The sequence below is a fragment of the Zootoca vivipara genome, chromosome 6, assembly GCF_965207765.1.
Source record: "Zootoca vivipara chromosome 6, rZooViv2.hap1.1, whole genome shotgun sequence".
NCBI classification, from domain to species: domain Eukaryota; kingdom Metazoa; phylum Chordata; class Lepidosauria; order Squamata; family Lacertidae; genus Zootoca; species Zootoca vivipara.
In genome coordinates this window covers 85719832-85735960 of record NC_142589.1, presented here as the reverse complement: position 1 = coordinate 85735960, position 16129 = coordinate 85719832, and the positions used below count along the sequence as shown (strand labels likewise).

Below are 16129 nucleotides of genomic sequence, written 5' to 3'. Positions count from 1 at the left end.
CCACATATTTCAATTTTTCCATCTGCCTTTCTTCCTTGGAGGCTGTTCTCTCCTCCTTCCATTTCTGAGCATAGAGAATCCTTGCCACTGGAGTCACATCCATAAATATTGTTGAGGCTTCCTTTGAGATTTCACTATTATTCCCAGAAGGAAGGATTCTGGGCCCTTGGGAAAAATCACTTTAATTTTTTTCTTAATTTCATTATAAAGCATATCCAATAAGAGTTTTTGATCCACTGTTTAGGTCTTTTCTTGGACTAGTGCTGTATTGCTTCCTTTGTACAAGCTGCTTCTTCTTCTTCTTCTTCTTCTTCTTCTTCTTCTTCTTCTTCTTCTTCTTCTTCTTCTTCTTCTTCTTCTTCTTCTTCTTCTTCTTCTTCTTCTTCTCCTCCTCCTCCTCCTCCTCCTCCTCCTCCTCCTCCTCCTCCTCCTCCTCCTCCTCCTCCTCCTCCTCCATATTTTTCCATCTCCCTATCTTATACCTGGCCATGCTAAATAGTTTCTTCTCATTTCTTCTTTGTCAAATTATTGGAATACTTCAGATTGGTTTGTTATACATTTAAGAAAATAATAAAAACCTGCAAATAAAGAGATAACTAGGTTGGGTCATAACCAAGGGTAATTTCCCCCGTTAGACTGATAGAAATATGTTATTATTTTTATTCATGGAAGCAAACCAAGGATGGTTCTGTGCATATATGTCTATAGAAATAACTCTCTCTCTTTCTACACACACACTCCTTTGGTTCCATGCTGTACAAATATTTTTATATTAAATCTTTAAAGAAAGAGATAACTAGGTCAGGTTGTAGCCAAGTTTTGTTCTACATAGGCTAGACCAACTGAAAGGAACAGACATTGCAAATTTAGGTTTGTTGCTCTCAAGGGATCTCCTCTGAGTATAAATTTCTGCAGCATTTTGTGAATTCTGTTTTTAAAAATTCTCACGAGACTTCTTTAGAATTATAGTGTGGATTTTTCCTAACACACATTTTTTCTAGGCAGTTTTGACTAATGTGCCCATTTTGTGCAAGTGATTTCCCCCAACACAATGCGTTCTTGTATGCTATTTTCACTACCGGTAATAAGTTAATTTTAAAACACACTCCCCCTGCCCGAACATATGCATTTCTGGAAATGCAGATGAGTGCAAATGTCTGATAAAATTCAGATAAGTGCAAATTTCAGATAAAATTCAGATTAGTGCAAATTTCAAAAGACAGCCCTCTTTCGGTTCTTGTATTACTTCAGAAAGTACGGATTTGATAGTATTCAGATGCAAACTGAATCCAATTGCTTTCCCCATAGAAACCAACAACTTTCCTCTCAGGACAGCTTAGTTCATGGGAAGGCAAACTAAGGCCTGGGGGCCGGACGTGGCCCAATCGCCTTCTCAATCTGGCCCGCAGACGTGTTTTTACATGAAAAGTTTTGCAAACTTTTCAACCCAGCCTTTGCTCCTGTGCCCTGAGCAGCAGCTCAGTCCGCAGCATACGCTTCCCTGACGAAAATAGGGACATCCCAACATTTCTCCAAGTGAAATAGGGACGTCCTAGTCCAGGGGTAAGCAACCTAAGGCCCGTGGGCCGGATGCGGCCCAATCGCCTTCTCAATCCGGCCCACGGGCGGTCCAGGAATCAGCGTGTTTTTACATGAGTAGAATGTGTCCTTTTATTTAAAATGCATCTCTGGGTTATTTGTGGGGCATAGGAAATTGTTCATTTTTCTCTCCAAAATATAGTCCGGCCCCCCACAAGTTCTGAGGGACAGTGGACCGGCCCCCTGCTGAAAAAGTTTGCTGATCCCTGCTCTAGGAGGCTTAGGTAAAGGTAAAGGGACCCCTGACCATTAGGCATAGCTGTCAACTTTCGGATTTGAAAATAAGGGATCAGCAGCAGCCTCACCTGTCCTGGGGACAGTCTACAATCCAGGATAGCAGCGGGAAACGGTGCTGGAATAAGCGAAGGTTGCCAGCTTTGGCTTGGAATAAGGGAGTTTCCCGCAAAAAAAGGGAGGGTTGACAGCTATGCCATTAGGTCCAGTTGCAGATGACTCTAGGGTTGTGGCGCTCATCTCGCTTTACTGGCTGAGGGATCCGGCGTACACCTTCCGGGTCATGTGGCCAACATGACTAAGCCACTTCTGGCGAACCAGAGCAGCGCACGGAAACGCCGTTTACCTTCCCGCTGGAGCGGTACCTATTTATCTACTTGCACTTTGACGTGCTTTCGAACTGCTAGGTTGGCAGGAGCAGGGACCAAGCAACAGGAACTCACCCCGTCGCGGGGATTCGAACCACCGACCTTCTGATCGGCAAGCCCTATGCTCTGTGGTTTGACCCACAGCGCCACCCGCGTCCCTAGCCCCCCGCGTGGAGGAGGCTTAGTTTTGTCAAAACTGAGTCTACACTTCCAGAGTTAATGCTAAATACATTACTTTTGGTAAATGGGCCAGCGTAGCCACGAGAGGGCCGTGAAAATTTGTGTCCTGGCCTTTTCAGACTCGTCTTCCCAGGCACTATCTGAAACCCAAGGGGCGCATGGATTGCCAAATGTGGATTCTTTCTACTTCTCATATGCGTGATGATATCCCAATTCTTCTGAATTAAAAATTTCCTTTTGTTTAGAGAAAAGGTGAGTTGTTGGGGGGGGGGGAGATACAACAGAGATATGTAAAATTATGCATGATTAGGAGACAGCCGATTCCTCCCCACTCTAAAAAAATTCCTTCAGTAGCACCTTAAAGACCAACTAAGTTTATATTTTGGTATGAGCTTTCGTGTGCATGCACACTTCTTCAGATACACAGTATCTGAAGAAGTGTGCATGCACACGAAAGCTCATACCAAAATATAAACTTAGTTGGTCTTTAAGGTGCTACTGAAGGAATTTTTTTATTTTGCTTCGACTCAGACCAACACGGCTACCTACCTGTAACCTCCCCACTCTGTCTCTCAGAATTTGAAAAGCTGAGGGTCAGAAAGGAAGTGCAGCATTGGAAGATTTGTGACAGGTGAAAGAAAATAATTCTTCCCCTTCTGAACTATTTCCATCTCTGCAAGATCATTTTTGTGATGAGGCGACCAGAACTGCACACAGTATTTCTTTCTTTTTTAAAAATAATAATAATTGTTATTGGGTTTTACAAAATCAATCACACAATTAACATTCTTGAAATGTTCAAATCTTAGGACTCCCCTCCTCCCCTCCATGGATTCTTAAAATACCTACAGTATATCAACCGCATATTATAGTTCATCCAAATTTCAGTTCTCCATTCTTTCCAAAGTCTTTGTAACATTGCAGGATACAGGTAGGTAGCCGTGTTGGTCTGAGTCGAAACAAAATAAAAAATTTCCTTCAGTAGCACCTTAAAGACCAACTAAGTTTTTATTTTGGTATGAACTTGCTTGTGCATGCACACTTCACCAGATACACTGAAACAGAAGCCACCAGACCCTTATGTATAGTCAGAGGGTGGGGGTGATGGGAATGGGTGATGGGCTGATAGGAGTGGTAAACCTGTTGATGACTGTTAACGACTGTTAATGACTGCAATTGGTCTTGCGGGGGGGGGCGAGCAAGGGCTGAGGTGCTACGGAAAGCTTGATCATGTATAATGAGATAAGAATCCTATGTCTCTGTTCATTCCAGGTGGCTCCATGGTTTTAAGCTTGCTAATGAGTTGCAATTCAGCAACTTCTCTTTCCAGTCTGTTTCTGAAAATTTTCTGTAATAAAACAGCTGCTTTGAGATCTTGTATAGAATGTTCTGGGAGATCGAAGTGTTCTCCTACTGGTTTCTCCTACTGGTTTTTTTTAAAAAAAACATTGCAGGAGTTATTTAAAGGCTGCCAAAGAGTTCAAGCGTCCACAGTGTTCTTGAAAATGCAATCTATATTCATCCCAATCTCTGCTGAAGTTTCGGTCCTCCAGATTTCTAATTTTCCCGGTCAATCTTGCCATCTCTGCGTCATCTAATAGTTTCATCTGCCAGTCCGCCTTCGTAGGCATCTTGTCATCTTTCCATTTCTGGGCAAGCAGCCGTCATTGCGTACACATGAACAGACATTTTGCACATGGTATTTCAACTGTGGTCTCAGCCTGGATTACGATGCCAGCAGTTTTATTTGCAATCCCTTTCCTAATGATCCCTCGTGTGCTACTCAGTGGGCAGCAGCCTAACTAATCTGCAGATATTTAACCCACCACCGTGGGTTGCAAGTTAGCTGAATGTTTCTTTTTTTTTATAAATATTTTTTATTGATTTTGTAACAAATAGAAAAAGAACAAAATACAACAGAAATACAAAAACAAAAACAAAAACAGCTTAAAGAAAAGAAGACAAAATTAAAGAGCAAAAACCAAGAAAAAACAGAAAAACAATTCTTCAACATTTAATCCAATATATATCTTACCCTGGCGACTGCCGACTTCCCCCCTTCCGCGTTTCTATTCCTGTCTATTGCAACACTCTCTACTTCTTAATCTATTTCTTCTTCTAATATAGCTATAATAAATGTTTTCAATAATTATTTTACATTTAAGACTTATTTCCTTCTCACAAACGCTTAATGCTTCTTCAGCATCTTTGAGTATCCACTTCCCTTATTGTCCATTTTTAATCTTATATTTCTCTAAATAAATCTTAAATTTCTTCCAGTCTTCTTCCACTGTCTCCTCTCCCCGATCTCGGACTCTCACAGTCAGTTCAGACAGTTCCATAAATTCTATCAGCTTCATCTGCCAGTCATCCACCGTAGGTAGATATTCAGATTTCCAATTCCTTGCTAATACAATTCTAGCTGCTGCTGTGGCGTACAGGAAAAAAGTAACATCCTTCTTTGGCAATTCTTTCCTCGTAATTCCGAGTAAAAAGGCCTCTGGGTTCTTAACAAACGTGTTTTTAAACACTTTCTTCAACTCATTATAAATCTTATCCCAGAAGCTCTTTACTCGGGGACAAGTCCACCACATATGGTAAAAGGTCCCTTCTATTTCTTTGCATTTCCAACATTTATTATCCTTATTGTGATATTTCTTTGCCAGTTTCACTGGCGTAAGATACCATCTTACCATCTTTGCCAATTTCACTGGCGTACTGGCGTAAGTTAGCTGAATGTTTCATTGCCATGCTCCCCCCCCCGTGTCCTTGTTCTTTGATAAAGTGAAATTTATCGACCTGTGGTTGAGAGATCTTCCATGCACCAGCCTCATTTCATAACCCCCAACGATTTCCTCTTCTCCCACGCCAGTTACCGGCACTTAGGTATCAGTAAGAGATTGACAAAACAATCTGTGGTTTGCTCTGGCAATGTTGAGGTTGACGTTTCCATGGAGAAAGGTCAACTAGTTCTTGGCAATAAGGCATCTTTTCTAGGTAACTGACATTCGCCTTTCGTTTTGTTTGTTCCAGACATCGTTCCTTCCTAGCAGCTGACGTGCTTTTGGAGGAACAGGGCAAATCGGCCCCCAAGTCCCGCCCAAATTCCCCCCAGGTGACCCCAAATGACGTACATAGAAAGAAGAGTTGGCGTCTTTACATTTTTCTGCTGAGTTGAGCTGGGGTTCTGAAGTAAGAACATAAGATGAGGATTCCTCCATTACAGCGGGTTGGACTGGATCTTAGAATCGTAGAGTCAAGAACTGTAGAATTGGAAGGGACCCCAAGGGTCATTTTTAAGGGACCCAGGTGGCACTGTGGTTAAACCACTGAGCCTAGGGCTTGCTGATCAGAAGGTCGGCGGTTCGAATCCCCGCGACGGGGTTAGCTCCCGTTGCTTGGTCCCAGCTCCTGCCAACCTAACAGTTCGAAAGCACGTCAAAATGCAAGTAGATAAATAGGTACCGCTACAGCGGGAAGGTAAGTGGCGTTTCCATGTGCTGCTCTGGTTTGCCAGAAGCGGCTTTGTCATGCTGGCCAAATGACCTGGAAGCTATACGGCCAATAATGTGAGATGAGTGCGCAACTCCAGAGTTGGTCACGACTGGACCTAATGGTCAGGGGTCCCTTTACCTTTACCTTTACCAAGGGTCATTTAGTCCAATCTGCAGCAACGCAAGTCAGCTAAACATTAACATGCCACTCTCAGACCCAGCTCCTTCAACCGTTCCTCTTAGGGCTTGGTTTCCAGACCCTTGATCATGTTGGCTGTCGTCCTCTGCATATGTTCCAGCTTGTCAACATCCTTCTTAAATTGTGATGCCTAGAACTGAACACAGCTAGGCCTGCCATATTTCAAAATGCCATATTCCTTTTTTTAAATTATATTTTATTGATTTTATATTATAAGAAGACCAAACATACAGAAGAAAAAATACATAACATATTTTCCACTGACTTCCGTCCACCCTCCCAGAGCCCTCTCCTCCCACCAGAGGGACCCCCGAAAGGTAGGCAGCTAGCAGTGTTTCATTTTATGGTTGGATTCCTCCCCCCTCCCTCCCCTCCCCGGAGCCCCCCCCTGCCACCGAGAGGCTCCAAGAGAGGGAACGAAGGGGGCGGCATCCCTCCAACCAATTATCCAAATAAAGGAAAAAGAAACGAAGGGAAAAAAGGCGGGGGAGCAAAAAGAAAAAGACCCCCCTAAAAATAAAAATTAAAAATTAAAAAAAAATAAAAAAAGAAAAAAAAAGAAAAAAGGAAATAAAAAAAGTAAAACATCATTATTACTTATATTTCTATAATCATTGTCATTATGTGGACCTCCCCAACCTCCCCCCTACCCCGATTTCCATTTTCAATTCTTATTTAGCAGTATTCTTATTCTTATTCCCATTCTATTTCCACAAAAAAGAAAAATTAACCTTATGTCATAAAAACTATCCCAATTTTTAAATCCTCTTTAATCAAACTAACTTGATATTTCTGAATCTTTTCATAATCAAATCTACTCATTACTTTTTTTTTTGACCTGCCTATTTTTTATCCTCCAAAGCTCCTCTTTATTATTCTTACTTTCACAAATTAAAAATCATAATTTTCCCCTCCCCGCTCCGATCACGGCCTTTCCCTTCCAGTCCAGTAAGTTCCAAAGTTGTCAGTCCAGTTATCAGTCCTTTTTGTCTGTCCTAAATAATTGATATACAATCTTCCTTCAACCCACCCCCTTCCTAACCTGTTTCAAAATCCAACCCCCTCTGTCTCCCCCTCCCCAGTCTTCTTTTCTTCTTTGCTGTCCATTTTTCTCATGGGTGTTCTGTCTCTCCTGTACACTTTCAGGTGGTGCCCAGGGAGCTGAAGAAGAGGAAACCTCCTGGGGGTGAATGGGCAAGAGAGAAGCTGGTGGCAAAATGCTGATTCATCCCTTGATGCCGGAGGGGCCACCCCAAGCACCTCCGCTGAGTCAGCGTCTCCGTCAATGCCAGCAACACGACGAGGCAACAACAGAGAAGCGGAGTAAGCAATCGCAGGCCTGAAACGAGGGCAAGGGGACTGTGGCATTGAAATATAACTCCTGGCAAGAGGTTGTGAGACGGCAGCTGGCCATCATCCCCTCCCAATTATCATAGAACCATAGTTGGGAGGGACCCCACGGGTCATCTAGTCCAACCCCTTGCAAAGTAGGAAGCTCAGCTAACGCAACCAGGACAGATGGACTAAGGGGGCAGGGATGGGGGGGGACATGGCCCTCCAGATGTGATTCGGAATGGAGGGCTCGTTTAAATAAGAACAACTAAAACTGCCTTGCCTCATCAAACCGTTGGTGGATCTAGCTCAGTGTTGTTGACACTGGCTGGCAGCAGCTCTACAGGGTGTCAGGGCAGCAACTGGAGATGCCATCAGGGATCGAAGCGGGGGGGGGGGGCACTTGCATGCTCCACCCCTGAGCTATTGCCCCTCCCATAAAGATAGCGTAACATCCTAGTCCTCGTGGTCCTGAATTTTAAAAGTCGATTTAAATGGGAACCTGGGAAGATGCTGTTTTCTCACTGGGCCAGTATTGTCTACACTGACCGGCAGCAGCTCACCAAAGTTTCAGGCAAGGGGGATTTCCAGCTCTACCGACAGAAAGGCAGACTCAAACCTGGGACTTTCTGCAGAGATTCTAGTCCTCGTGAATCCTGGGGCAGGGGGAAGGTTGGAATTAAACAGGAAGCTGCCCTTATTGTAGCTCAGTGTCATCTTCTCTGACTGGCAGCAGATTTCCTGGGGTCTCAAACAGGGGTCTTCCTCAGATTTCCCAGCAGCTCACCCTTTCATTGAATCGTAGAGTTGAAAGGGACTCCAAGTGCCATCTAGTCCAACCCCCTGCAAGGCAGCGATCTCAGGCCAAGCATCCCTGGTGGCTTTGACGAAGCGAGATTTCTCACCCTTATTGAACCCATTTTTTTCCTTTCTTTCGCAGAAGGCAGTGAGCGGACTGCGGAGGGTTTCCAGGGCCCCCTCCCCGGGGTCTTCAGCCGCCCCGCCGTTCGCTGCACAACAGGCCCTCTCCCTTGCAGCCCCAAGGGGGCTCTGCGGAGGAAGCGGGAGTTCACCCCCGACGACAAAAAGGACACCGCCTACTGGGAGAAGAGGAGGAAGAACAACGAGGCGGCCAGGCGGTCCCGGGAAAGGAAGCGCTGCAACGATTTCGCCATTGAGAGCCAAGTGGCCATGCTCCAAGAGGAGAACCTGCGTCTCCGCTGGGAGGTCTTAGAGCTGAGGGCCCGGTTCAGCCTCGCCGACTCGGAGGCCCACGGTGCCCAGCAAATCCCAGACCCCCAAGTCTCCCCTCTCCTTCCCAGACAAGACGGGGGCTGCTTTAGGGTTCGCCATGACCCCCCTGCAGCTCAAGAAACAGGGGGTTTTATCTACCTCTCCAGGAACCTCCCAGGTTCTCTGCCAGGCTTGGGTTCTCTGCAAGAAAGGGGCCAGTTTTGCAGATTGGCCTTCTCCCCAAAGTTCCTCGACTACCACCTTGTCCACAGTTACGGCTGCCATTTCCCAGGGTTTGGAGACCCCCGTTTCCAAATTGTGACGCTGACCGCGGGCGAGGGAGGGAGGGATGGCCGACCCCAAACCCCACCAAGCAGTGGGCCTGAGCAGCAAGGTGAGACCAAGTTGCCCCCTTGCAGGTCGTTGCCGGATGCTTCCGAAATGCTGCAGGCAAACAAACACCACTCTGCCTTGCCCCATAAACTTCGGATTAAGGCGAGTTCTTTAAACTCTTGGGGAACCGGGAGCATCCACAGACACTGCATGGAGGGTCGATCCTTGGGGAGGAAGGATGACATGGGGCTTATGGCGTAGCAACCAACTTTCGGATGCAGGTATTTGGGCGAGGACAGTGGCTTGCAACCTTTCTGAGTCCACGGCAAAACAAGGTTCAGATCAGAAGCAGGAATGTTGTGTTATTGTGGGGAAGGGAAGGAAGAAACACACAGCACTACACACACATGCAGACATGGTCCTTTCCTGCAATATTTCCCCCGACTCATAGAATCGTAGAGTTGGAAGAGGCCACAAGGGCCATCCAGTCCAATCCCCTGCCAAGCAGTAAACACCATCAAAGCATTCCTGACATATGCCTGTCAAGCCTCTGCTTAAAAACCTCCAAAGAAGGAGACTTCACCACACTCCTTGGCAGCAAATTCCACTGTCGAACAGCTCTTACTGTCAGGAAGTTCTTCCTAATGTTTAGGTGGAATCTTCTTTCTTGTACTGTAGTTTGAATCCATTGCTCTGTGTCCGCTTCTCTGGAGCAGCAGAAAACAACCTTTCACCCTCTTCCATATGACATCCTTTTATATACAGTGGTGCCTCGCTTAACGAATGCCCTGCTTAACGAAATTTCCACTTAACGAAAGGATTTTTCGAGTGGAGGTTGCCTCGCTAGACGAATCCGTTTTACGAAAAATTTGTCTAGCGAATCGCGGTTTCCCATAGGAATGCATTGAAATTCAATTAATGTGTTCTTATGGGCAAAAAAAAATTCAATTTCCCCCCCCAATGCATTCCTATGGGATTCGCTAGACAAATTTTTCGTTATAAGACCCGTGGAACGAATTAAATTCGTCTAGCGAGGCACCACTGTATTTGAAAATGGCTATCATATCACCCCTTAACCTTCTCTTCTCCAGGCTAAACATACCCAGCTCCCTAAGCTGTTCCTCATAAGGCATTATTTCCAGGCCTTTGACCATTTTGGTTGCCCTCCTCTGGACACTTTCCAGCTTGTTAGTATCCTCCTTGAACTGCGGTGCCCAGAACTGGACACAGTACTCCAGTTGAGGTCTGACCAGAGCAGAATACAGTGGTACTATTACTTCCCTTGATCTAGATGCTATACTCCTATTGATGCAGCCCAGAATTGCATTGGCTTTTTTAGCTGCTGCATCACACTGTTGACTCATGTCAAGTTTGTGGTCTACCAAGACTCCTAGATCACATGTACTGCTCTCAAGCCATAAAGTCGGGTGGCTCCATAAAGTCGCGTGACTGTTAAGGAGGAGGAGGGTTGCCGGGGGGGGGGGGAGAGGTAGAGAAGAAGAGGGGGGAGGGGGTTGGAGGTAGAATTAATTTTGTATACTTGCGCTAGCTCAAACATGGTGGCAGAACTTCAATGATGGGACCAAGAACTGGGGAGAGACAGGTTCAAATTGCCAGTAGCCAGGCGGCCCTGAAGCTTGCTGGGTGACCTTAGGCCAGACACAAACCCTACTTTGCAGGGATGTTGTGAGGATAAAATGGTGGGCAGCAGGAATGACTATTGTATGCTGCCCTGAGCCCCTTGGAAGAAAGGCTGAATAGGAAAGAAAATTATAATAACAAAGAACTCAAGTTACAGGTAGGTAGCCGTGTTGGTCTGCTGTAGTCGAAACCAAATAAAGAAATTCCTTCCAGTAGCACCCTAGACACCCATGAAAGCTCATACCAATGACAAACTTACCGTAGTTGGTCTCTAAGGTGCTACTGGAAGGAATTTTTTTCATTTTGTAAGGAACTCAAGAACCACCATAGGAACATATCCAGACCCCATGATCAACATCTGAGGCCCTTCTTTGTGTGCCTCTTCCACAACAGGTCCGGAGGGAGGCCACATGAGAACGGGACCTTTTCTGCAGTGGCTCCCTGTTTGTGGGACGCTCTCCCCAGGGAGGATTGCCTAGCACCTTTATTACAGTATATTCCTGTGTATAAGACTACTTTTTAACCCAGGAAAATCTTTTCAAAAGTCGGGAGTCGTCTTATACGCCGGGTCGTTTTATTAATACGGCGAGTATATCCCAAACTCTATATTTTTACTGGAAAAGTTGGGAGTCGCCTTATACGCCCAGTCGTCTTATACGCCGGAATATACGGTATGTATCTTTAGGTGTCAGACAAAAAACGTTTCTCTAGAACCAGGCCTTTGGCTGATTAAACAACCCATGGCCTTTTAAATGTGGTGTGTGTGTTTTTTTGGGGGGGGGAGGGGAGGGAAGTTATTGGTTTGTTTGGTTTTTTTTTGTTAACATAGAATAAGCGTAGAATTGTAGAGTCGGCAGGGACCACCAAGGGTCATCTAGTCCAACCCCCTACAATGCAGGGATCTCAGCTAAAGCATCCAGGACAGATGGCCATCCAACCTCTGCTTAAAAACCTGCATGGAAGGAGAGTCTACAACAGGGAACTAAATTTGCTCCTTTCTTGAATCTTCCACCGTTATGTGATGCTGCTTCTGGTTAGAGAAGGCACTCTGCAAATGCTTAGAGGTACTATGAGCGACCTTTAAAATCGCACCCCACACAATCCTGCTCCCTTTACAGAAGGAAGGCAGATCTCTGCCTTTGCATGCTTACAATTTGAGGGGAAAGGGAGAGGAATGTTCTACTCAGAGGAGGAGGAGAGGAAAGCACTCTGCCTATGCTCAGGAGCACTTGGCACCACAAAACCAAAAATGGGCAAATCCTTGATTGTGTGTCTCTATCCACCTGATCAAAAAGTAATAAAAATATATTTTTATTTAATGGCGACATTGTGTTCCCTCTTTCCTGTTGCTGGGGGGGAGGGCCTTTTGCTGGGGAGGGGGGGGGAGGCAGGAGATGTACTGGTATTAATAAAGGGAACCTACCACAAAGAGGCATTGCAAAATGTTGCAAGCAGAATTGACCACAGCCCATGCTGGTTACAGCCGCAGCATTGAAGCCTAGCACGAGCAATTTGGCTGCAACTTAAGAGGCCAAAGGCCGCGTGAAAATGTCTTGGCTTCAGTATCAGCCACACCAATGGATCTTAAACGAAGAATTGCGCAAAATAAAATATTATTGGACTCCCTGATGTTTGCATAAGAAAGGACTATCTAATGTATCACTCTGTTAGAGATGTGATACGGACGATGCTTCTTTGAAACAGATGCTTCTATTATGTCGCACACTGACTAAGTTTGGGAGAAAAGTGCTGGACTATATAAACAGTGCACTATGGAAAAACTTAAGATCTGCAGAGGTGAATATGCTCTTGAACTATATACCGACTGTATGGAAATTGACGACAGGACAGTGAATTGGAAGAATAGAGATACAATTCCTCTTAATCAGTGGTTTGACAGCATGACAACATTGGAAACTTAATTTCATACCCTTATTTTCACCTTTTTCATACCCTCCAATGAAAATAGGGACGTCCTATTCTATAATAATAATAATAATAATAATAATAATAATAATAATAATAATAATTTATTTATACCCTGCCCAACTGGCTGGGTTTTCCCAGCCACTCTGGGTGGCTTCCAACAGAAAAATAAAATAAAAATAATCGATTAAACATTAAAAGCCTCCCTAAACAGGGCTGCCTTCAGATGTCTTCTAAAAATCTGGTAGCTGTTTTTCTCTTTGACATCTGATGGGAGGGCGTTCCACAGGGCGGGCGCCACCACCGAGAAGGCCCTCTGCCTGGTTCCCTGCAACTTGGCTTCTCGCAATGAGGGAACCTCCAGAAGGCCCTCGGTGCTGGACCTCAGTGTCCGGGCAGAATGATGGGGGTGGAGATATTATTATTATTATTATTATTATTATTATTATTATTATTATTATTGGTTGCCCCAGGCACTCTGGGGCACAAAAAACACATGAAACACTGAAAAACTTCCCTTTACAGGGCTGCCTTCAGATGGCTCGGGCCTTGGATAACTCCATACCCTCCAACATTTCTCCAATTAAAATATGGACGTCCTAAGGAAAAGTGGGACATTCCAGGATCAAATAAGAAACTAGGACCCCTTTTGTGAATCTGGGGTGGTTCCTGGAAAACAGGGACACGTGGAGGGTCTGTGAACAGACAGCTTATCGACACATATACTTTCTTTGGATAAATGCAATTATATTGGGAATGGGTTCACACAGAGTGTATTAGATTATTGGCAACTACCGGTATATGTGTATTAGGATGATAAGAATATACACATCTGTATATTGATCCATGCTAATGTAATAGTTGCCTTTGTCCATGGAGTTTCCTTGGCAGGGATACTGGAGTGGCTTGACAGTTCCTGCTGCAGGAACTGGCCACCTCGTGAGAAGAGAAGACTCCCTGGAAAAGACCCTGATGTTGGGAAAGATGGAGGGCGCAAGGAGAAGGGGACGACAGAGGACGAGATGGTTGGACAGTGTTCTCGAAGCTACGAACATGAGTCTGACCAAACTGCGGGAGGCAGTGGAAGACAGGAGTGCCTGGCGTGCTATGGTCCATGGGGTCACGAAGAGTCGGACACGACTAAACGACTAAACAACAACAATGTAACAGCGTTCCCCCCCCCATTTCACACACTTTTTCCTTTCTTTTTCTCACTCTATGAAATCCATTTATTAATACAGTAATAAGAAGAAAAGAGGCCTCTGCTGTGTTTCCTTGCCTGCAGCAAAGACGGTTACGGTTGCAACGGCCTCAAGGAGGCTTCGGGGCTTGCCGCCTCCCTCCCAGGGGTCTCCAGCACGGCTGTGGGCAAAAGCCCTTTTGGAGAGAAATTGTGCAGGGAGCCCGTAAAGTTCATTCTTAACAGAGCTGCTTTCTTTGTTGGCTCCCTGACCGCAGCACTGCCTCCGGCGCTGAGCTCATCCCCTCCAGCCAATAACTGTGAGCCTCGTTGTCATTCCTATGCAAACTGATTTATTTTTGGTCCCCTGGCATCCCAGCCCCAAACTACCCCCGGGGGGATTCTCGCCTGGCCCGTCTCAGTAGCACTTCCTGTGGACGATGTATGGGCCGTGTTCGTGATATTGCTCCTTCCGGATCCAGCATGGCTGAAAGTTCTTCAGGGAAGCGAGGATGGACCCCCCAGTCCAAACAGAGTACTTCCTCAGAGGGATGGCCGTGACTTTCACTTTCGTGTTGGTGGGCACAGCCACCATGAGGTCGTGCAAGAACCTCTTCTCGAAGCCCTCAAAGAGGGACGAGCCACCACAGAGCATGATGTTCTCGTACATTTCCTTCCGGGATTCTTCAGGGACTTTCCGGATGCTTCTCAGTGCCATACCATGAAGCCCCAAAAGGTTCAGTCCGGGCATCTGCGGAGGGTTGAACAACATCTCTGGACACTGAAATCTCTCTTTGCCCAGGCTGATGATCTGGCCGTCGGGCAGCTGGTAGTCTGCCATATACTCCCTCTTGGGACGGTTCCACTCGTTCTCAAAATCAAAGGCCACGTAGCAGCATTTTTGCTTCATGTCGTCAATGACATCCAACATCCTCTCGTCAAAATAGTGTCCCATGTTCCTGAGAATGTCCATCAGGAAAGATGTGATGTTGGCGCCCGCGATGTCCATCCTCTCGGTGGCGTGCGGCAGATTGTACCCTTGGTGGACGGGGACGGTGTGGGATGTGGCATGTCCCGCGTCCACTACCAAACCGCTGATCTTGCCGTGGGCGTACACCGACAACACTGACTGGTACGCCACGTACATCCCGGGGGAGTTGAGCGACTCGAAGACCACCTCCACCAACTTTTCCCTGTTTGTTGTGGGGCAGAGCGGCGGGTCGGACATCAAGAGGGCGTGGTCTTCCGGAGCAACCTTGAGGTCATGGTAGAACAGGTGCCTCCACAGAATTTCCGCCGCGTCCCAGTCGATGATGATGCCGTGCCGGACTGGCAAAACGATATCGACGTCCAGCTCTAACCGCGCCCGCTCCCCAACAAAGGTATCTGGCCTGTCTCTCCTCGTCCTCATGGACTTCTCGGTGGGGTGCCCAACCAACGTTCCAATGACCGCCTGAGGAGTCTGTTGACCTGCGAACCCCGCTTTACACGTCCCTGTACCTGTATCGATGATCACTGCTCCTGTCTTCACAACTGAGCGCCCTCTTTCCGGAGTATTTGACCGAGGAGCTTCTTTCGAAGATGCCCGTGATCTGGACGAGCGGTCCAGTGTGAATCCCGGGGATGCGTTCCTTGTTCCGGCACGTCCTGGGCTGACCGGCCTCGACCCGGGGCTCTTTGATCGTGAGGATGCTGGGCTCCTTGTCCGTGAAGGGCCGGGGCTGGTTCTCCTGGTACTCCTGAATGACATCTTGAACGGGCCCTTGAGATACCCCCTTCTTCAAGGTCAGCCACTGAGCTACAACACCAGATTGTCCGGCAGAATTCTGCCTCACTCTGTCACAAAGGGAACTATGACACCACACCAGCTCCTTGGGTGACGTGGCTCGGGGCAGGCCACTTGGTCTCGGCCGGCTGCGATTCCCTCCCTCCGACCATTGCTCGAAGCGCGAAACCTGGGTGTTCAGTCCATCCCACCGCTGGTCGTCAGGAGGCTCTGAATTGTTCCGCCAGAGACAATGGGTGGCAGGCCCGGAATCCTGGAATCTTCGGTACTAGATGACTCTTGGGTCCCTTGCAACTCTATGATTCTATGATTCCATGAACATGGAACACCACAAGTCAGCTGGGCATATTATCTCCTGAGTGAGTGGCGTCTAAGAGATTCACATTTTGTATCTGGAAACACAGATAAGTGATGGTTCATCCATCCACAGCTGGGGGCAGGAAACACCTTGGGAGTTGCAGCTGCCGGGAATCACAATGCGCTGTCACGCACAGGTTCTGTTTGCGGGCTTCCCTTTGGGGTATTTGGTTATTACTGGATCTCTCAGCGGCTGTCGGCCACAGTATCCTCCTGGACTGTCTAGGAGGGCTGGGAGCTGGGGGGCCCTATTCTGCAGTGGTTCCG

The 16129-nt window shown here is 46.7% G+C and overlaps 1 protein-coding gene across 1 annotated transcript; it reads right to left on the bottom strand.

Moving 5' to 3' along the window:
- Window positions 1-14057: 14057 nt before the first annotated feature.
- On the bottom strand, window positions 14058-15846 carry ACTL9 (actin like 9). Its single transcript, XM_035117359.3, has one exon. The coding sequence runs from the start codon at window positions 15467-15469 to the stop codon at window positions 14138-14140; it is 1332 nt and encodes a 443-aa protein (XP_034973250.1). The 5' UTR covers window positions 15470-15846; the 3' UTR covers window positions 14058-14137.
- Window positions 15847-16129: the final 283 nt, after the last annotated feature.